This window comes from Onychomys torridus, chromosome 2, assembly GCF_903995425.1.
Source record: "Onychomys torridus chromosome 2, mOncTor1.1, whole genome shotgun sequence".
NCBI lineage: Eukaryota > Metazoa > Chordata > Mammalia > Rodentia > Cricetidae > Onychomys > Onychomys torridus.
The window spans coordinates 66,198,468-66,220,092 of record NC_050444.1 but is presented as its reverse complement, the minus strand read 5'-3'; the positions used below and the strand labels follow the sequence as shown (position 1 = coordinate 66,220,092).

Below are 21,625 nucleotides of genomic sequence, written 5' to 3'. Positions count from 1 at the left end.
CACCCCCAGCTACCCTAGAGACACCAGGCTCGGTCCCTGTCTCGTCTTAACCTGGAGCCGTGAACCTGTCCCCAGTACCATGCTTTGCAGTGCTGTGGAGCTCACAGGAACATAGAGCTTCCAGTGTATGAAGATAAGATAGCTGTTGAGATGGTGTACCAGTCCTAGCCACTCTGCTTGGAGTCGTCTGTGGTAGAGAGCTCACTGCCTCGCAAAGCACCCTGTTCTGTGTGCAACAGCCATTAGGTCCTCTTGAAATTAAGTCAAAATATTTTCCATAACTTCTGCTTCTTGGTGACTGTTCTATCCTTTCTGACCCCACAGAACATTTTTTGTGTCCTGCTCTAGGGATTAGCTATTCATCCGGCAGCCCCCACACACCCAGTCCTCTTCAGAACACATTCCTTGGTTCCTCCTCCACTGGTGAAGTGAAACAGAATCCAGACGCCATATTCATGTGATGGCTCCTAAAGAAAGAACACGTCCAGAGTGGAGAGTGCTTCTTCCATGGAGCCCCCTATTCTGTGCAGAGAATTGAGGGGGCTACTCCCCGGGGGTAGAAGTCCCCAAGTGAACACACCTGAGGTCATGGCAGCTTTGGAGAACATCTTTTAGACTACATGTGTGCAACGTCACTTTGATACGGGTCTCAGGCACGGTTGTGTAGCACACGTGAGGTAACTCTTGTCCACCAAAGGGCCCTAGGTCCTCTTGGCTTGCTACCAGGGAAGAAGTAAGTACTTGAATCCCTCCCATAGCAGCTGGGGAGTGTGGCCATGAGAGAGCTTCCTGGGCCTTGGTTTTATGACATCATTGGGAACAAGGTTAATGTTTAATGGCGCAGGGTGAGCCCTGTTATTACCGGAGCTCATTCATCAGCAGCAGAACTTGTTCTGCCTGTTGGTGTCTTGGTGTTGGGAGTTCATGAATGGGAATCCAGGTCTCTCTTTAAAGCCTGAACCACCACTCCCTTGTTGAGAGCAGGAGGTAGTGCAGGAGGGTGCCAGGACTTCACAGTGGACTCTTCCAGGGGAACAGGCCCTTCCTGCTTCACCCAACAAGCAAGCCCACCCAAGCCAGGCCACAGGCTAGGGGGCTGAGGCTGTGTTTAGCGGTTTGAGCCATCTTTTAATCTCATAGCCCACAGATTGGTGGATGGCTGACAGAAATGTTGCCGGGAGATTTGTCGATAAATCACTGAGTTGTCTGAGCCCCTCCAAAATGGCTGAGTGTCTACAAGAAGACCAATGGGCACTCCAGGTCACCCGTATCGTCCCCAGGAAATGGGAAAGCAGGCTAGCCATCCGGGTGTTGGGGCTCCTTTGTCTTTTAGGAGGGTGCTGCTTCGAGTCATTGCTTGGCCCTCTCCGGCCCACCTCTGAACTCCCATTGGGCTGACACCTCTCCCATCTAACAGTCCCCACTGCAAATATGGCTACTTAGCCTTTTTAATCCAGCTGGGTTAGCTCTTCGCTTCAGGAAAAGTGAGCTGACACTACCTTAACTTGTTCCCTTTGCTTGGTAGCTCTAACAAGAAAATGTAGTTCGTTTATCCCTTCCTTCTACCTCTCATTAAAAACACAGAATATCAAGAATGAGTGTGTTCACTGGGTACCTGGCACTACGGAAGAATGCCTTTCCAGCAGGTTGTGGTGCCTAGGATGCCCTGGGTGTGTGTGTAAGGAAGGAATGAAGTCTCTTGCAATGCCACTCACCAGCCTCCTGCCTGAGGCAGCCAGGGAGCAGAGGAACAGACAGACCTTTCCGTAGGAAAACTGGGGTCGGGTGGGCCTTTCTGGCTCTGGAGCAGCACCAAGTCCCCAAGAACCAGGAACCCGAGAGCTTTTGTTTCCTGCAGCGCTGGGGGAGGCGCCTCTCCATAGGAGGTCCCTGTGAGAGCAGTCTAGGCTGCAGTGTCCTGTCCCTTGTCCCCGTCCTCCCCCCCACCCCAGGAGAAACCTTGAGGTTACTAGTTTTTGCACACACTGACAACAAGAAGGGTTTGCCATCCCCATGAGTCTGCAGCATTGGGGTCACACAGTGCACACCCACTCAGGACTTCACCCTCTGTGTACACTCAGCAGGAAGGGAGGCAAGTTCTCCGTTTCCCCCTGGCTTCTGTTCCCTCCTCTGTTTTTATGTTTGGGGATGAGGAGAGGGGTCCTAGGGCCTCTTTGACAGGGTTCTGTGAGTGGCTTCAGAGCAGTGCTGGCTGGCATCCATTAGCTCTGTGGAGGAGGACTGTGCCACAGTGTTGCTTTGGGTGGAGCTGTGGGGTTCCTAGGCAGGATGAGCTTAGGGAATGGAGGGAGGTAAGAGCTAGAAGCCAGTGACCTGTTAGCACAGGCCATCTGAGGAAGCATTGCTTCCTCAGGTGTGGCCCTGGCAGGTGGCAGGTGTGTGGAGTCAGTCACAAGGGTGTCAGTCTGAGGAAGAGAGACTTCCAGTACTGACTGACTGAGGGAGTGTCAGGCTGCCCTTGCCCAGGGTTGGCACATCTGAGCCAAATTGGCAAGGTCTCTTCCTCTTCCTGTCAAACCTTCCTTTGGAGATTTCCTGTTGCTGGGAAGAAGTGGGTGGCATGGGAGAGCCAGCGCTGGGGTTGACTGACACATTGGGATATCTCAGAGCCCAGAGCCTGGCTTGTGTCAGGTGTCCCTCAGCACTACCTCCGTGGTCACCTAAGCCTGAGCCACTTCTCACCCTCTAGAATGTGCAGGCTCCTTCAGGGTCTAGTCTGAGGTTCTTCTGTGTAGGGGCACTATGGGTTTGGAGGTTCCAGGACTCCGAACCCTGTGAGTCACACCTGCTCTCAGCAGAGAGGAAGTGGGTGGTGGGTGGATCAGTGACATCTTAGGGACAGCTCCCTTATCAGCAGCTCCCAGTTTACCTATCAACGGTGCTTTTTTTTTTTTTTTTTTTGGTTTTTCAAGACAGGGTTTCTCTGTGTAGCTTTGCGCCTTTCCTGGAACTCACTTTGGAGACCAGGCTGGCCACTTTTTTATAAAATTGATTAATCTGGTATTCAGTTCAAGATAGCTTTAAGGATGAGGTGTTTCCTGTGGCTGGTGAATTATGACCTGTTTGGAGGGAGACACGATGTGCATTAGTAAATAAGAGCTCCTCGGGTCTGGCCTGTGGGACTCCTGCCTGAGCAGTGAGCACTGTGCTCTTTCCTAGAGATAGTTCAGAGGGAGTCTAGGAGAAGCCCTGGGGGCGGGGCGGGCACAGGGCAGCACATTGGGGGGGGGGGGGGGGGGCACAGGGCAGCACATTCAGCAGGCAGACGGGACACCATCATATTGTTGAAATGCTTCCCAAAGGCTTGGTGCTGTTGGTGGAACCAGGGAAATGAAGACTTGGGGAGATTTATTTTGTGTTTTGTTTCTGTTTATTTTTGTTTTGTGTTTATTTATTTGTGTTTTGTTTTTGTGTTTTTAATAGCATCTGTCCCACAGATAGGGAAACTGAGGCAGTGAAAATGCAATTTAGCAAATGCTGCCAAGCTGGGGAGAAGAGGGTATTAAGAATTTGAGCTGGGCGGTGGTGGCACATGCCTTTAATCCCAGCACTCGGGAGGCAGAGCCAGGCGGATCTCTGTGAGTTCGAGGCCAGTCTGATCTGCAGAGCAAATTCTAGGACAGCCAGGACTACACAGAGAGACCCTGTCTTGAAAAACAAAACCAAACAAACAAAAAGAATTTGATGGAATGATACAGAGAAAATTAGCATGGCCCCTGCACAAGGATGACACGCAAATTCGTGAAGCATTCCGTATTTAAAAAAAAAAAAAGAAAGAAAGAAAGAAGAAAAGAAAGAAAGAATTTGAGCCTTAAGTGCTCCGTGAAGACCTCTGGGTATGGAAACCAATTAGAATCAGCAATATCATTTGCAGGGCCAACCCCCCCTCCCCCCAAGAAAGTAAATTCCATAATGTAAATCCCATTATTCCCATTATTCAAAAATTACTGAAAACTGGGAATATAGCTGAGAAATACAACACCTGCTTAACGCTTTGGAGGCTCAGGTTTCAGTCCCTCAGCTAGAAGAAAAGAATTTTCAAATTGGTGACAGTGAGACCATAAACCAAGTACAGGGCCTGTGTGACTTGCCCAGGCCACACATATCATGAAGCTGGCCCTGGGGACATACATGTCAAAGTCCCCGATAAATAAAATCCTGTAGTACTTAACCCAGGAAATGGAGTGCATTGAGCCAAGCTTTTTAGACACCCAAGATCCCCCAGAGAGCATTTTCTCTGCTCCCTGTAGACCTCTTATGTGCAGCTCGAGATTAGAAAGAAGGGAAGGGAAGGGAAGGCCTGGCAGCTCCGCACGGAGGAGGCGGGCTCTCCATGGTCCCTGGCCTGCGGTTGTCTGGGGATGACTGGTGTGCATTGTTCAGGCTGTGCAGGCCTCTGCAGGGACTGCAGAGGCCCACCAGGTCCTGAGGGATTTTGTCCAGATGCTTATTTGAAGGGCAAAGTGATGCCTGAGATTTTCTTGGAGAAGCTGCCTGCTGTAGGGAAGGCAGCAGCTTCTGGGGAGACCTGACTCCTGTTTCTGGGCAGTCTATAGAATTTGCTCAGAACCCCAGAGGGAAGTTGCTCGTGGATATTGGTCTCCCCTTTTCACAGTGAAGAAGTAGAAATGGTGAGATCAGGGATGTGACCAGAGCAAGGGACAAGCAAATTGGAGCTCAGGGAGGGAGGTAGCCCTAGTGCTCTTCTGCTTCCACTGGGACAGACTGACTGGCTCCTGTCAGTCTCTCCAGGGGACCTTTCCTGCTTCCCTTCTGATGCTTCAAGATCTCTGCTTGAGGGATTTTATTGTTCTTGCTTTCTTGCTTGCTTGCTTTCTTCTTCTTCTCCTTCCTCCTCCACTTCCTCCTCCTCTTCCTTCTTCTCCTTCCTCTTCCTCCTTTTTTTTTTCCTGAGACAGGGTTTCTCTGTTGTATCCCTGGCTATCCTGAAACTCTCTGTAGACCAGGCTGGCCTCGAACTCACAGAGATCACCTGCCTCTGCCTCCCGAATGCTGGGATTGATTGTTGTTTGCTTTCTTAGAACACTGCCAGTCACCTGGCCTGAGCCATTGACCCCCCCAGCAAGCCTCTGGTTCCAAAGGGTGGGCCATGCCTACTTTGGATAGCTGGCCTAGCAGCCTGGGTTTCCCCAGCTGTCCTCCCTCCCCAGGCTTATTTCCCTAACAGTCCACTTGCATGGCAGCCCCTGATGAAAGGCCTGTAACCCGGGAAGTTCACATACACAGGGCTATGGCCTGTGGGCTGAAGGGAAGCGGGTGGCATCCTTCTGTATCCTCCGGTGCCCTTGCTATGCCAGTGCAATGTGCTGGGTGTTATGTTGTCCTGTAGTTCACTCACCCAGTCTCCTCCATACACAGGAGGAAGGTGTGTTCATAGGGAGTTAGCACTCAGGCTGAGAAAAGGTGCAAGACATGTCCAGAGCCCACAGCTGGCACAAACCTGGAAACACAGAAGCCCAGGCCACAGTCCAGCACCACCTGCAATATCCGCCATACTTGTCTCTTGCCCAGAATACCTTGCCAACTAGGGACTGTGCTAGGGTGAACTAAGGGGCATTCTCCAGGGTCTCCTAGAAGAAGTAGGAAAAAACAAGCCTATTAAAGCTTGTGGACCAAGGCCTGTGGGCAGAGCTTTTTTTACACTTACTCTGTGTGCCTGGGACAGATACCTCTCTCCTGCCTTACGTGAGTTCTCCTGGTTTGGGCAAACAGATTGCTGCCATCCTTCCTAAGGCCTTGGACGCTTCCTGAGAGCAGACTTTCTTCAGTTTTCCCAGAGCTTGTTATGTGTTTAGTATTCAGTGAGTTGGATTGAACAGCCTTCAGCCCAGGCCTGTGTGACCAAATTCTGCTACCAGGTGCCAAGGGCATGTAAGACACAGCATTCTAGACATAAGGACAGTTTGTTAACCTATAGCTGTACATGAAAAAGTTGGTCCAGGATTGGCATGACAGGAAGATAGCATTAATTTTAAAAGTAAATCAACATTTATTGGGCATTCGCTATTAAGCTGAACATAATTGGGAACCTCAAATGGTAGTGGTAGTTGTGGCTGATGCCGTGTGTCGTCAATAAAAAGAAAGTGTCCGTTGGGGGAGGGCAGCTCTTTATTGCTGCTTGTGTCTTAACGATGCCCTGGTCTGCCTCTGGGCTCGGAGAGGAGCTGTGCATGAATCATCCTAATGGGCCCCATTCGGAGAGAAATGACCCTTCACTTAGTACAGTGTGCTGCTGCTGCTGCCTATTGAAATGTACTGGGTGCCCAGGAGCCGCACCGCGCCAGCAGCCTCCCCCTTTCCTGGTAGCTTCAGCACAGAGAGGGCCACTGGAGGAACAGGCTCTGCTTAGTGACTTCCCTCAACTCCTGGGGGTGTGGGAAATGGACGCCTGGTTTCTGAAGGTCCTACCTTGCTAGGGATAGTCCCTTAGCTTCCATGCACTGCTGTTTCTGCTGTGTGTACCTTCCCGTGAGCACACTGAGAGTTACAGCTTCCATGGGGTGGGGGGGCTGCTCTCACCATGAGAAAGCCTCACTGGCATTCCTGATCTTCCCTTGTGAGGGAGAAGTAGTAGGTGGTCCATGCTTATCAGGAACAGGAACATACCCTGAAGATGGGGTAGCGTAAACTACATTTTGGGAGTAGACAGTTTATAAACACCCTGACTAACAGATGACTTTATGTCTCTTGTCCTTCAGGTTTAGGGAATCGGGTTTTGTCACCTTATGAGAGTTTTGCTTGTCTCCCTCTGGCTGCTCCTGGTCAGTGTGGCCAGGGCCTGCTCTGGTGTCAGGTAACCTTGGTAAAGTTCTTTGCCCTGCACATTGTCTTTTTATGGAAGGAGGTTAAGGCAGAGGGGAGCCATCCAGTCCCTGCATCCCTCCCTTCCCAACCTTAGTTCTGTGGGTCCAAAGTGATGACCCCACTTTTGATTTTGTGGGCCAGGGCATGGCTGTGTTTGCTCCCCCATTCAACACCCCCCTCACCCCCAACCCCCCAGCCAGTAGGCTGGCCCAGCATGGTGGAGGCTGCTGGGGGAATAAGCTGCAGTAGTCAGACAAAGCCACACAGAGCGCCAGCCCTGGCTGTGGGTGGTGCTCCTAGCCCAAGAAGCAGGGTAGGGGGTAGGGGCCTCTTCCAGAAAGGTGGCTGTGGTGGGAATTCTTTGAAAAGTTTTATTGATGACTTTAAAAGACAGAATGAACTATGGGGATTGCAGAAACAGTGTGGACCTGAAAGGTCGAAAGAGGTTTGGTTACCTGTTTCTGGAGTGACGTTGGTTAGTTCATCTTCTCTCTGGGCCTCGCATCTTCGGTGGATCCCTAGTTGCCAGACTGGGCAGTAGCCTTCTTTCTTCAATGAGTGGCTTGTGTGAACCTGTGAGGTTTCCTTTGTGCAAATCTTACAAGAGTTGAGATCTAGCAGACTGACTCTCAGGGCCCTCCCATGGTGTGAATCCCCGCTGGTGCTCGGGGCATCTGTCCCTAGTCTCTGTGCAGAGACCCTGCAGACAGCAGTTGGGAAGCTCTAGGCTTGATTACATCTGAGTTCAAACTGGAAGCTCTCACCGCTGTGACAACGCTGACAGCCTGTCCCCTAACATTCGACAGTAAATTCTGGGTGGACAGAGTTGGGCCAGGCCATGCTCCAGCCTCCTACCCAGATTCAGCCTGTGGAGTGTGGAGTGGGTGCAGGAGAGAAGCTGTGAGTGGGGCCTGACGGGAGCCAACAGAGGCTGGTTTGGAATGTCTTCATGACAAGCTGGAACCTGCAGGTATTTGGGCAGGCCGCTGTGGCTATGTAAGAGACATGACTAGGAAATGCGGGCTGGGGGCTGCGTCTGTCCCCCTGACCACCTGGGAGGACAGGTGTAGACAGTCAGTAAAGGGGCATCGTGGCAGAATGCCAACTGAAAGGTCACATGGGCTGTGGGGAGGCAGAGCTCAGCTCAGCGTACATGGTAGATCACTTTAAGCTGTGCAGGGCGGTGGTGGAGCATGCCTTTAATCCCCGCACTTGGGAGGCAGAGGCAGGAGGATCTCTGTGAGTTCAAGGCCAGCCTGGTCTACAAAGCAAGTTTCAGGACAGCCAGGCCTACACACAGAGAAAGCCTGTCTCAAAACAAACAAAATAGTCCTCCCATATGACAGTCCTGAACTCTCTTCTCCTAGAGTTTTGGGGCTGAGTACTTGGCAGGTACCCTTCTCTGAGGAAAGGGGGACTTTGGGTTTGGAGTGGCTTGAGACTGAGTCAGATCTTGAGAGGAGAAAGGGAGCTCATTTCTAAGTCCAAAGTCCGAGGTGAAGCGTGCCCTCCCACCCTCCTCTCCAGAAGCCGAGGCTGATTGCGTGAATGCAGCTAATTAATCTTTCCCAAATTAATTTCCTTACTGTGTCAGAAATGATTTATTGGTGTGCCTGTATCGGGGTTGGTCTATGCTGGTCAAAACCCAAGAGGCCAGGGAGAGGCAAGGAGGGCTCCTGTATATCTACGGAGGGTGTCACAGCTGGGTCTGTGGACACCTCTGAGCCTTGTGCACTAGAAGTAGGAAGCACGCGGTTATCTCCCAGTGTACAGCCACGGGTGGCCTCGAACCTCTGGAGTCTGCTACAGATGTAGGGAGTGTGTCCTGCTCTAAGTGCAGAAGGAGAGAGGAGGGCTGTTCCTAGAGACTCTTGGGGGGGGGGCAGACTAGGAACCATGACAGCTGTTGTCATGCTTAATTGCGGTCATTTCCTCTATAATTACTGGGGCTCTAAATGAGGGGTGGTGGTGGAGGGGTCCCCAAGCCTTTGTTTTCACCTTTAGGGTTTGGCTTTTCTTGGGCAGAGGTTCTGTCATGAGGTTTTTGTACCCCACAGTATTTATGGGGCCTTGGCACACAGGAGGTGTGTCCTGCTTTGGGACAAGCTCTCAGCCTGTTTGTCATAAACACTGATATCCAGAATCATCTTACTTGCTCCTTACAACCTCTCTGAAGGTGAGACACAAACCATTGTGCCCCAGCTCCCAGGGGAACTCCAGAGAAATAAAGCAGGTTGCCTAGAGCTCCCCAGAGCTGGTTAGCAGCCTCTGTTCCAGAGTGATGCTTAGCTGCACTGTCGCTGCTCACCCACGACCTTTGTGCAGTGCCGTCCCTCTCTAGGCATCTATCTGGGTGGCTCCACAAAGGTGCTTTCCAGCCCCACTGCCTGGGCGGGGCTCCTAGGACAGCCGCTCAGTTGATCAGCCCTTAAAGCTGGGCTGCTCGTGTCTTGCACTGTCCGGAGCGCCATGTCCAAGTCTGGAGACCCACCAAGAGCAGTGGCCTGTGGCAGTCAGTTAGCTGACCTTCCTCTCACCCAGAGCCTCCAACTGGACAGCACCAGGAAAGGGCTTCCTTTCCCAGACAGTGTGCTCGCTCCTTTGTTGCTGAGCAGCTTCCTGGTGTGCATGAAACATCTGTCCACTGCTGCTTCCCCACAGCCTCCCTGTCTCCACTCCCACAGCCCCGTCTCCTTAACACCATCTCTTTCGGTATAGCAACAGTCTCCATCCAGTGGATACCCGGCCTGCCCGGTCCTGTGTCCCAACGGGTCCTCGTAAGGGGACAGGCACAGAGCTGCCTTGTTGCAGTGAGGATGTAATGCTCCCACATGCTTGGTGGAACCCTCCTGAGCCCCAAGTGACAGAAGGGGTCATGGCCCCTGAACTTCAAACTAGCAAGTAAGATAAAGAGCCCAGGGCCATAATGCTTGTGGTGCCCCCCCACCACCATCCACCAGTGAGTGACAGGCCCTTTCACACTATGCACTTTTTGTTGTCGAGACGGGGTTTCTCTGTGTGTCTGTGTAACAGCCCTGGCTGTCCTAGAACTCGATTTGTAGACCAGGCTGGCCTCGAACTCGCAGAGATCCGCCTGCCTCTGCCTCCCGAGGGCTGGGACTAAAGGTGTGTATCACACGCTTGGCTGTCTATACTTTCCATTTTTGGCCAGGTGAATTACCATGGAGCCAGCTCTGATGGCCCTCCACCTTCCACCTCGGCACAGCAAACAGCATGTTTGTTTTCACTGTTGTTAAAATGGTTCTAATGGGAGAGGTCTGGTGTGGAATGAATCTGGGGATCACCGTGTACCTAAAATATACCCTCTGGGTGTGTGTAAACACGGGGGGGGGGGATTATCGAGAGATTCATGGCTTCAGACTGTTAATGAAGCTAAGGTCAGCATTACTATGAGTCAGTGAGAAATGCTGACTGGACCTCAAGGTTTACGCAGGTGTCTTCAGCTGGAATAAACAGAAAAATGGCATGCATGGCCTGGCAAGTCTGAACCTTCATGGGGCGCCTCCTTCTCACTTCCCAGGGATGGAAAGGCATTTTAGAGACCCCTATCCTGCAAGGCCACGCTGAACTGGGACTGCTGTCCCAGTTCCCAGGAGCAGCAGGTACTCAGAGACTGGCAGTCAAGAGGTGCCTGCGGAGTAGTGGGCTTGGGGTGGCGCATGCGCCCTGTTCTTAGAAGATTGGCTCTAGATCTTGTAGGAGTCTCTGCAGTGGCTCCTCTTGGCAGTGCCACAAGTCCTTCCAGGAGCTGGTGTGCGTGTGCGTGTGCGTGTGCGTGTGCGTGTGTGTGTGTGTGTGTGTGTGTGCGCGCGCGCGCGCCACGAGCCTGGTAAACAAGGCCTGAAAGCACCTCAATGAGCCCTGTGGTTTCCTGGACTGGGAACCTCCTTGGTCCCTGGTTCCCCGGGTGGGGACGGGACAGGACAGGGCAGGGCAGGGAGCTTCCCTGGGGAACACTCCTCCTGCACAAGCCCTGTTGCTCAGTGAGAGCCAGCTCTCAAGGGTGCAGAGGATGCCCTGCCTCCTGCATCTAAGGTAGAGTCTCAGCCGGTGGACCAAGGTGTGCTAGGTCAGAGAAAAGTGAAAGTCCAGAACAGTGACTGGAGGTCTGCCTTCAGACTTGTGGCAGAGGGGACCGACTCTTGCTTTTATTCCTGATAAGAATCATCTGGGATGCTTGTTAAGTACACAGACGATTGAGGCCAGGCGCCTGTTGTCTTAACAATCATTCCAGGCCATTTCTGTCTTCAGACAGGTTTGGGAAGCAGTCTGTCTGCTGTTCCAAAGCTAGCCTGTGGTGGAAGGGTTTGCTTGCAGCAGGTGTGGGTTTGCATGTCACACAGTAAGTGATAAATAGTCGTCGCCCCCCACCCCCCCCCCACCCCCACCCCCCCCCCCCGTTTGCACTCTGACTCTACCCACAGTCTGGGCACTAGCTCTGTGCCGACTGTTTTTCCAGCTGATCAGTTCGGGTTCCTGTTTTGTTTCTCATGAGTAGGTATGTTGCATTTAGCATCCCTGTTATGACCCTTTCTGTTCAGAGCAAGCAACTCATTGAAAAAGCAGTTAGTTAGCACCGTGGATATTAACTTGCTGGATAATAGTCCACAGTGTGGGATGAGGTGGCATGCTCAGCAGTTCCCCTGTTGATGAATATAGAGGCTGTGTGGGATTCCCCAGTATTACTTCAGTGAGCATCTTCGCCCGTGCTCCCTTGTGTAGTTAGGAGTAAATACTGAGCTGTGAAATTGCTGAGTCAGACTGTGTGCATTTGGAGATTTCCATTAATTCTGCTAAGTTACCTCACAGTGTCCCTAACGATTTCCCACGATGGGCAGCTATCTTACAAGAGCAATGAAAACACTCACCCAGGCATATGGAAGGGTAGCCAAGTGGCTACACCCACCTTCCTCTGGCACTTCCCTTGGGGATGGACAGGAAGACTGCTTCCTATCACACAGCTAATCCCCAGGGTAAACACAGCAAGCCTTGACGCTGGAGCCTTGACGCTGGTAGGGACTGAGTTCCACCCACAGCATGTGGGCTACAGAGTAACCTCTAGAGCCTGCCCTCACCCTATAGGCAGCCCAGAAAGCCACAGAGGATGAGTTTTAGGGTATAGTGGAATCCCAGGGTCAGGCTTCCTGACCTAGAGGGCCTACTGCTGGGCTGCTCTGGGGATGTTTTGGGAGCCGTGAAAATCCTTTAGGGGCTGTAGGCTGAGCTGGGGTCGCCCATGTTGTTTGAAAGTTCCCCTCGGAGAAGAGAGAGAGCCAAGGAAGAGATGGCCTGGATCCCTGTCCTGAGGCTACCTTGGAGCCCCTTAGTGCAGGGACGTGACCTTGCTTCCTAAAGAAAGCTGCTTGTGCAGTCAGGTGGCCTGCAGAGACTTCATGGCTGGTCCCATGGTTGAACTGTTGGTTAAGATTTAAGGACTGTCTGCTAACAGGGGCGTTCTACAGCAAAGCAACCCCAGCAGACCCCCATCTGTGGAAAGCCACTCACTTCACTGGAACGCATGGCAGCCTACAAGCACACCTTCTGCCGAGTCCTAGGTGACCAGGACAACTCTGCTAAGTTGACCTACCACCCAGTCTCTGTGGCCAGGGCCTGTGGCTGTTCACAAGGGGCTCTGCCACCCCTCTGCCCCACTTCCTACCACCTGGTTAAAATTTTACTTCCAACTAGGACGTGATTTGCGTAAGGTTGGACCGTTGAGTGCCGTGTTTGCCAAGTCTCAGGTTGCTTAAACCTCCATTCCCTCCCCTCCACCAACTTCGCTTTGAAGTTCAAAAGCAAATTGATTGAATATACGTTTTAGGAACTTTCCGATTTGCTTCTTAAACTAACAGAATTCTAAACTTTTTTTTTTTTAAACGGAAGGATTTCCAGCTGTCAGCAGGTATAACTGGAACCACATGTCATCAGAGACCAGGGGGTTTTCCTGGTTTTAGGATTAGTAAATTCGTAGTGAAAAGGAAGTAAGCAAGGCAGGCAGGCAGCTGGGGGCCTATGGCAGCTTGAGCTCAAGCCTCGTTTTAATTAGAAAGTATAGCTAGTGCCTGCTTTATCGCAGGCCTCCCAGCGCTCCTATCCCAAGGCGAACGAAGATTTGGCTTAGGTCCTGCAAGTCCCCGTGTTTGCAAATCACAGAGCACTTCCGAAAGGGGCTGATGCTGATGCTGGGTCACTTGGAGACCATAGCCAGGCTAGGCACCACCTCACCACCCATGGGCCCCAGCAGAAAACCCAAATAATTTTACCCCCTGGGGGGAAACACTTCCTCCCCTCCTCACTGTAGACCAGAGAAGGATTTTCAAATGGCAGAGACAGTGATGGAGTGTGGCCTGGGCCAGTGGAGTTCGGTGTTACCTACGGCAGTCTCCATTGGGATGTCTGGTTCCTTGAGCTCAAAACCCTGCCCACGAGACCCACCTACATCTGAACGGTTCTGGCTGACAGTGCTTCACAGACGTGACTCGTAATGTATCCTGCAGATGGTGGAGTGCCAATATCAAACAAAAGACAAAGGCAAGCCTCCCCTCCCCAGCCCCCTGGTTTCCTGGCCTGGTGTCATCTGAGTCTCCTGAAAGGCGGGGATTACCACATGGGCATCTGGAGGAGCCCCTGGGACCTAGAGTCTGACCTGGTTTGTCTGCCAGGTTTCTCGGTGTTCTGGGCCTGGGTCTTCTCTGATGGGTGTGGTCCAGTTAATGACCGGGGACTATTGCCTGCCGTCCCTCTTCGGGCTTCACATTTTAGGTAGCTGGCAGTCACTTATGCTCATTCACCAAGAGCTACGGGTCTCTTTCCCTTTTCTTGGTTTACAGGCCTTTGCAGATGCCTTACATTCCTGGAGCTCAGAGAAAAGAGCGGCTCCCGTGGTTTCTAATTAAACTCACAATTTAAATAACAATTCATCAAGGGGGATGCTAGCCTCCTCCCTCCCTGGGGCAGCAGCTGGGAGATTGAGGGCTTATTTGCCCATTGCTAGATACCTGACCTGGAGGGGGAAGGGCTCTCGGTTGGGGTGAGGCTGACGTGTAATAAAGTGTGGGTTGAGAGGGCTATTGTCTGTCTCTGGTTAGGACAGAAAGGGGCGAAGAAGTGCTGTGCTTTGAAGCCTTCGGTTGGATATTGTCACCCTTCACCAGGGAAATGTGGAACTTCCGCTCTAGGGCGATAGAATTCTAGATACTGAATTCTCCAGAGTCCTTGCCCAGCCCGAGACCTGCCCCAGTGACTCATTCTTCTGTTGTTAGTCAAAGGGCTGGCAGGGCAGGGCTACTGCCAAGCAAGGGCACTAGGATTGGTCTGTGAGTGAGGATCTGGGGACGCTCCTGCCCACCGTGTCCCTCAATGGTGCGTCAGTTAAAGAAGGGTCTTCTGGCCTCTGGGCTCCCGAGCCGTTTATTTTCACCCTGGTATTTGTAGATCGCTGAGTTTAGTGTTTTCGTTTGGCTTGTCTAGCGCCACACTCATCTTTTATAGTGTGTTGATCTCACCAGATTGTTGTGTGATGACCCACAGCATGATCGTGTTCCAGATTTGGAGAAAAGTGGAATGCTGTGTGCAGCTATCCTTGGCTGCCAGCATTTCTAAGCGTTCTATGGTCTCCCAACTTTCTCTGTCTCTGTTGCTGTTCAGTTCAACCTAGTAACACACTCTCTATATTTTGTGTGCACCTGACCTCTACCCAGCTGCTCTTCCATTCCCCCAGGTTGGGCTCATGTTTCTGGTTCCCCTTCCCCTCCATGCTAAGCTAGCCCAGGAGCCGGTTCTGTTGGCTGAGGCAGTGCCTGGCTGTGAACAGTAGTGAGACAAAGCCAAAGATGGCCTCACGCTCTCTTCCTCCCTGCAGGTGACCATAGCTGATGACTACTCAGATCCTTTTGATGCCAAGAATGACCTCAAGAGCAAAACAGGAAAAGGGGAGAGCGCCGGCTACATGGAGCCCTATGAAGCGCAGAGGATCATGACGGGTAAGTGCAGGTGGAGTTGGCTTTCAGTTGCTGTAACAGAATGCCCGAGACGAGTGATTTACAAAGAATGTGTAATTTAAAAAGGTGTGCTTTCTGATTCTAGAGGTAGGTACATTGACGATCAGGTGGACACACTGTCCAGGGCCTCACACTACATCATAGTATGGCAGAAAGCAGAAGAAGCAAACTGTGTAGACGAGACAGGAAGCAGAAGAAGCAAACTGTGTAGACGAGACAGGTGAGCTCTTGCCTGCCCTCATAGTGACTAGCCCAGCCCTACAAAGGAAGAACCCACCCACTTCCCCAAGTCGGCAGCGTTAGTCTATTGATGAAGACTCCATCCCCACTATTCAAACACTGTCCATTAAATCCCAACACTGCTGTGTGGAGCAGCTAGTGAACACCCCACCAGTTCTGGGGGGACAGAGCACATTTAAACCATAACACACAGGACTTCCACAGCTCAACAAGAAGAAAGGAGCAGCTTCTGCTGCACATCTTGCTACCTTCCTATGGAAGAGTGCTCCTTCACAGAGATAGCTGAGGGGCAGTGAGCTATTTCATCGCATACTTCAAAAAAATATTTTGAGCGTGTGCAAAACCTATGGCACATGCGCATATGGAGGCTAGATTGACAGGAACTGATGGTTTAACCACGTGAGTCCCGGGGTCATTAGGCTTGGTGGCAGGTGCCTCCGCTTCCTGGGCACTTCACTCACTCCTCCCCCACATCTTCCTGGCTTGTGTTTCGTCAACATCAGAGAAAGACTTTCAGGTCAGAACACAGTTACAGTTAACCAGAGAGACCAAGGGGGTACAGGAGAAACCCCTGAGTGCAGAGAGGTGGGCATAAAACCTTACTTGGAACGAGCTCCCTCCCAGCCAGGGCAAAAGTGGAAGCAGGTCATTTCATGAAAAGTAGGACAATCTGAAACTACCTTGTAATCACAGCAGATGATTCTGTGGCGGCCAGAACAGCTGGCCGCCATGCCGAGTACCTAATGTTTGCTGCCCTGTCCTCTTCCTCACTTGGAGACCATGACTCACTTTACCCACATTTTTTATTTTTTATTTTAGAATACAGACTTCTAAGGGGCAATTTCTGGTTGTGAGGATCTTGCCAAGGCTGCTTGTGTCTTCTGGAGGCTTTGTGTGTACCATCACCATGGCTATACTATGGGTGTGGCCCGGGCTAAGCTATCAGAATATAAATGCTCCAGGAAGGGATTCAGATTGATGAACAGACTCAAAACTTGCTTGGCGGGGAGAATCAGGAGTGGTTGGTTAGTGCCTCGGTACCGACTGTGTCTCTAGTCCAGACTGGCCTTGAACTGTGTAGCCAAGCATGACCTTGAACTTGTAATCGTCCTCTTCTAGGTGCTAGAATGACAAGGATGAGCTACCACGTTGAGTTACACGGTGCTGGGAATCAGATTTTGGGCTAGGGGAAGGAACTCTCTACCAACCTTGCCGCATTTCAGCCCATCAATTTAAACTTTTGAAAGTGACCCTTTTAGGGATACTATTGGAACTTCTGTGCTGTATGTACAGGACCTAGTACAAGAAGGGCTCGGGGCAAGCACATCTGGAATGAATACATGCCACCCAAACAACCTCTGGAATTCAGTTTTTCCTGTGTAGTAAGAACTCTAATTGCAGTGTGCAAGGCTGTCTTGGGCTGCTCACTAGTGGAACTGAGGCAGCACATTCTGTGCCTCTGGTTTTTCCTGTGTCTGTAACAGTAACGATGACTGTGGAAGTTGACAACAAATTCTCTAGTCCTCATTTGTTGATGTGGGAACCAGGTGGAGGGCCTGTTTTTACCAGTGGAGAGCAGAAGCTCCAAGCACCCCAGCTGCTTGGTTGGGAGGGAGCTTCCTGTCTGTGTCAGGACCATCTAGCCCCTTCTCTGCAAGGCTGGGTGCTGTGGTTTGCTTTTCAGTTTCTAGGCAACATTGCCAGCTTCACTGATGGCGTTTGCTGATGGCGTTTGCCCCTCTGCAGCCCTAGCTCCAGGTGGTTGGTGATGGGGAGCTCTTGTGAACAGGCAACTGGCTCCAGCCCTGTGGAGAAGTGAGCACTGTGGCCTCCTCTGACCGCCTCAGCTCACTGTCTCCACAGGTTCTACTGTATCACCTGTAAGAACCAAGGTCCAGACCAACACAGGTCAGTGGGGCAGCATTGGTCTTGCTGAGTGAAGACCCAGCTGAAGAGGCAGAGACCTCCAGCCACTCGCTTTGGGGAATTGGGAAATTGAGACTAGAGAAAACAAACAAGTTAATCCTTCTGAGATTTATTTTAGCCCCCTGATGAAATGTGAGCTCCTTTATGAATCAGTCACCAGTCTGTCCTCGGTGGTATCGAAGCGAAGAACATTGGGAGACGGTGTGAAGGGTTGTTAAATTTCCTATGGGTGATTGGCTCCCAGTGACCTCTGAGGTCCATGTTCACCCTGAAGCCTTAGGATGCCATGATTCATTGTGACTGCCTTTCACACACACAGATTGTCCTATTTTTCAGAACTGGCCCCCTGAAGGGAAGGGGTGAGGACAGGTCTTCCTTGACTCAACTCTCAGATTCAGACCTTGGTTCCTTCTCTGCCCTGCTGCCTGTCTGGGCCTCTGTTTCTTCGTGTGTAATTAGAAAGAAAGAGGAGAATATTCCTAGGTTTCCTTCCTGCTCACACACGTATCTGATGTCCTTAGACCAAATCTGCTATGGGGCCAACGCTTGGACTGCTTCAGAGCCGAGGAGTTTGTTACTTGTTTTTTTTTTTTGCTGCAGTGGTGGAGTTGAACCTAGGACCCGATACCATTCTAGACTAAGGCTCCACACTGAGCAGCTGTATCCTAAGTCCTCTTCTTACGTCTTATTTTGTGGTCGTCTTGGTAAGTTGCCAGGCTGACTTTGAACTCGCCCCATAGCTCAGGTAGATTTCAGCTTCCGGAGTAGCTAGGATTACAGGCCTGTGCCACCAGGCCCGGCTACAGCCCAGTTTTTCCCTTTCCCCAAATCTCTGTCCTGGACTGCAAGCCCCTGGCTCCCAGCTATTTATAACTCTAGCTCCAGCGGACCTGACAGCCTCTTCTGGTCTCTGTGGATACATGCATTCACATGCATTATGCCCCTCCCCATACATGCCCAATTAAAAGTAATAAAAACAATATTAAAAAATAAGAATGCAAAAGGGCTGGGACTGTAGCTCAGTGTGGGTCAGTTACGGGGAACTACTTGAGCACAGCCCTGATGGGGACCTTTTGGCTGGAGAGGGGCTTTGGATGAGATGATGTGGGTGACGTTCAGTTCGTCATTAGCTTTGCAGAGGACTGTCCACTCCAAGGCCTCCCTCATTCAGCCCCTGTGGAGCCTGTGAGGTACAAGCACTCTCCTGCCCGTTTACAGAGCACATTGAGGCTTGGGCCAGTGAAGGAAGCAGCGGTACCAGGATCCAGCTCCAGAGTCCTTAATTACACATTAAAAACGCCTTAGCCACCATTATTACTAAATCAGCTTTACGGCCTAATAGACTAAGAGAGGTAGGTCTGGGTTGGGGAATTAGCTCAGTGGTAGAGCGCTTACAGCCCTGGGTTCGATCCTTAGCGAGCGAGAGAGAGAGAGAGAGAGAGAGAGAGAGAGAGAGAGAGAGAGAAGAAGGAGGAGGAGGAGGAGGAGGAGGAGGAGGAGGAGGAGGTCCTGCTAGACCCCCTGATACTTCTGAATCTCCTGGCCTTCCTTATGAAATACCCGCAAGTCTCTAGCGGGTGGTAAATGCTGTCCTCTGCTCCCAGACAGGAAGAACACCCTCTGGCCCTGCTATTCTGTTGTCTGCTTCTGGCCTAAAGTCCAGCAGATACCTCTCAGAGAAGGGCCCTGGGCCTTGCCTGAGATTCCCATCTCTGTGTTTGCTGTCATCTCTGCTGTTTTGGACAGCTGGTCTTGTTTCTGGAGAGTGCAGTGCCTTCCTGTGTGGAGGTCAGGCCTCTTGTCTCCCTTCTCTGAGCTGTACAATGCTGTGGACTCAGTTTCCAGCATGTCCCCCTCATCCTCACCCACTCTACCCTATACAACTCTACTTTCCAAAATGTCCCTGCACCTGCTTGTGTCCCTCCTTTCCAGCTGCCCCCAGGTGGGTTCATGCTTTAACCTGCCCTGGTGGTCACAATGCTCCCTCAGTAGTGACAAGATGAAGAACATTCTTTCTGCCTGAGACCCAGACAGGCAGCCACTGGCCAAGACTACAGCAGGCCTCTGAGCAGAGCTGGTCTCCGGACTTGCCATGCAAGACTCCTGGGCCTTGTTTTGAAATGCTTTGAAACCTGTCCTGGCCTCCTTCCATCTGGCAGGCAAGAGGGTTCGTCAGGGATGGTGCAGTTCCCTGGTTGGTCTGTCATTTACTGGAATAGCGTACCTACTGGACAGGAAGGAGATGATCAAGTGTAAATAGATTCTGGCTTAGTCAGCGATGACTTCCCTGTTCTTGAAAAAGAGTAGAGCTCACACACCCAGCCCAGTACTGCTCACCTGCCCAGCTACAGGGTGAGTGGAGAGGTGGGAGGCTGAGTTTACATGGGGATGGACCCCTAGAGTTGTTTCTCTGTTCTCTCCCACACCAGCCTTTCCCCTAGAACCCCTGACTCTGAGTATATCCAGGTTTTGCAGGAAAGATGCAGCAAGATCAGAACAGAGCCAGATGTGTAGATTTGTAACTCGAACATCCAGAGGTCAAGACAGAAGAATCACAAGTGTGAGCGCAGCCCTGGTTTTCTGTGGGCAGTAAGTGTTCCTGCCTGCAAGCACATGACCACCTTTAGTACAACACAGGTCAAAAATGACATTGGAGAGATAACCTGGTCTCAGAAGGACACAGGGTGGGTGAAAGCCAGGGTGGGAGCTGGCCACACAGTGGTGCTGGGGGGAAGCTCCGGTCTCTGGGCTCCGCTGACATTCTGGCTGATGTTTTATCCGTCCTTTGCTTGATCTTAACTCAATACTTAGCATGACTGAGCGTTCTCCTTTTTTCTTTTCCTCTTTTTATTTATTTGTTCATAGACATAGGCACCTCAAGGGTGGAGCTGTCTGTGTTCCCTGTTGGAACCTCAGTACCCGTGCAGTGTATGGCACCAAGTAGGTGCTTGGTGTGTGCTGGTTGAATGAGTGAGTGTGCTAATTTACCTAGGGCTGGTCTGCAGAGTGCCGGGTGCCCCTCAGGCTGAGAGATCTATCTTCTTCCGAGGAGCGCCAAGCCTACCAACTCTTGAGTTTCAGACCTTGCTAAACACAGGGCTGGGAGTGGCTTCAGCTCTGGGTGGGAGGTGAGCGGAGCCCCTTGGTGCCTCCTGGCCAGTTCTGTCTCTGTATCTGGCAGACTATACCAGGTCTGAATACACCTCTTCTCCTTCTCAGAAATTCCCTTCCTTGGGGGAAGAGGTCTAAACCATCTTCGTTTCTCATCTGAATTTGGTAAACAGTCACTAATTAAATGAATGGAGCCAGGTGGTGGTGGTGCACACCTTTAATCCCAGCACTTGAGAGCTTTGCAGGCAGATCTCTGAGTTCAGGGCAACGCAGAGAAATGCTGTCTTTTGAGGGTGTGTGTGTTTAAAAACAAAGAGAAGGATAGAATGTTGGCGAATAAATGAAAGAACAGGAAACAAAAACTCCCTGAGAACAACTTTTCCCATTTGGTAAAGACTTGATTGTCCTTAACCACAGGGCCAGGGGTTTCAAATACTGCTGTGTGCTTACATTATCGGTGAGCAAAGCTCCTGTTCTCCAGGAGCGTGGAGTCAGGTCAGGACCACGGGAGGGCAGTGTCACCTGGCCATGGTTCCCGGGACCTGGAACTCAGGGTCTGTCTTAACTAAGAGCAGAATGGAGACTTCAGTTCTCACATAGGCTCAGGAACTCAGGTCCATTGCAGCCCGGTTCCTGCTATCCTTGGCACACCCTGCAGGGGCCAGACATAATTCGGAAGTTGTTTAGGATAATGTGTCTGCCTGGGTATGGGGTGGGTTAGAGCAGCAAGGAACAGTGGCTGGCAGACTGGTTCTGTGGCTCTGTGGCCAAGACACTCACTTATCTAGGTCAGAGAGTTGAGGCCTGGCAATGGCTGGGCGGGTAGGTGACTTGGGAAACCTTGCCAGCCAGTGCGGTGCATAAGGCAGGGCCAGGAGAAGCCGGATGCCTAAAGTGGGGTCCTCGGTGAGTAGGAGGATGGGGCAGCAGTTACCTGTCAGGGATATCCTGGCTATAGAGGAGGGAGGGAGGAAGGGAGGCTCCTGGCAGGAGTCACTGAGTTCAGATGTGGATGCCTTTGGGGCCGCAGAGACCAGATCATGTTGGTGTCTTGGAGCAGGAGCTGGGGTCAGTTCAGGGCAGGTCCCAGGGTGCCCCAGAAGCCTAGGCCAAGAGAGAGAGAGAGGGTTGTGTTTCTGGTTTGAGAAACCAGAACACCAAGGATACCACTGTCTGCTTCTGTCCCTCCAAAGCCTGAAGAAGGGCTTGGTGACTACTCTGAACCCTGTCATTTGACTAATTATTGCCCCCTTCTCTTCCTAAGTAGGGCTCAAGTGGCCTTTCTGAAAACTTAGAGGTGATAGGTCTGTATTTAATGGGTGCCTTTTGTAGATTTAGCCTGGAACCTCCCTAGGGCTCTGGAAGGAAGCTGGGGGATTATTTCTATCTTATGGATGAGAAAGCTGGGTGCCTGGAGAGCTCTACCCCTCCAGGCCTCTCTCTCATGGAGGGCTCTCTTGTGTGGTGATGCCCATGGGGTG

The 21,625-nt window shown here is 51.6% G+C and overlaps 1 protein-coding gene and 1 pseudogene across 1 annotated transcript in view; both read left to right on the top strand.

Moving 5' to 3' along the window:
* The window catches only part of Shb (SH2 domain containing adaptor protein B), a 115,821-nt gene that overhangs the window by 31,017 nt on the left and 63,179 nt on the right, over positions 1-21,625 (top strand). The window contains exon 2 of the mRNA XM_036178564.1: positions 14,729-14,849. Coding sequence (XP_036034457.1) covers positions 14,729-14,849 — 121 coding nt within the window. The remainder of the gene's footprint in view (positions 1-14,728; positions 14,850-21,625) is intronic.
* Positions 3,669-3,782, top strand: LOC118578950 (annotated as a pseudogene).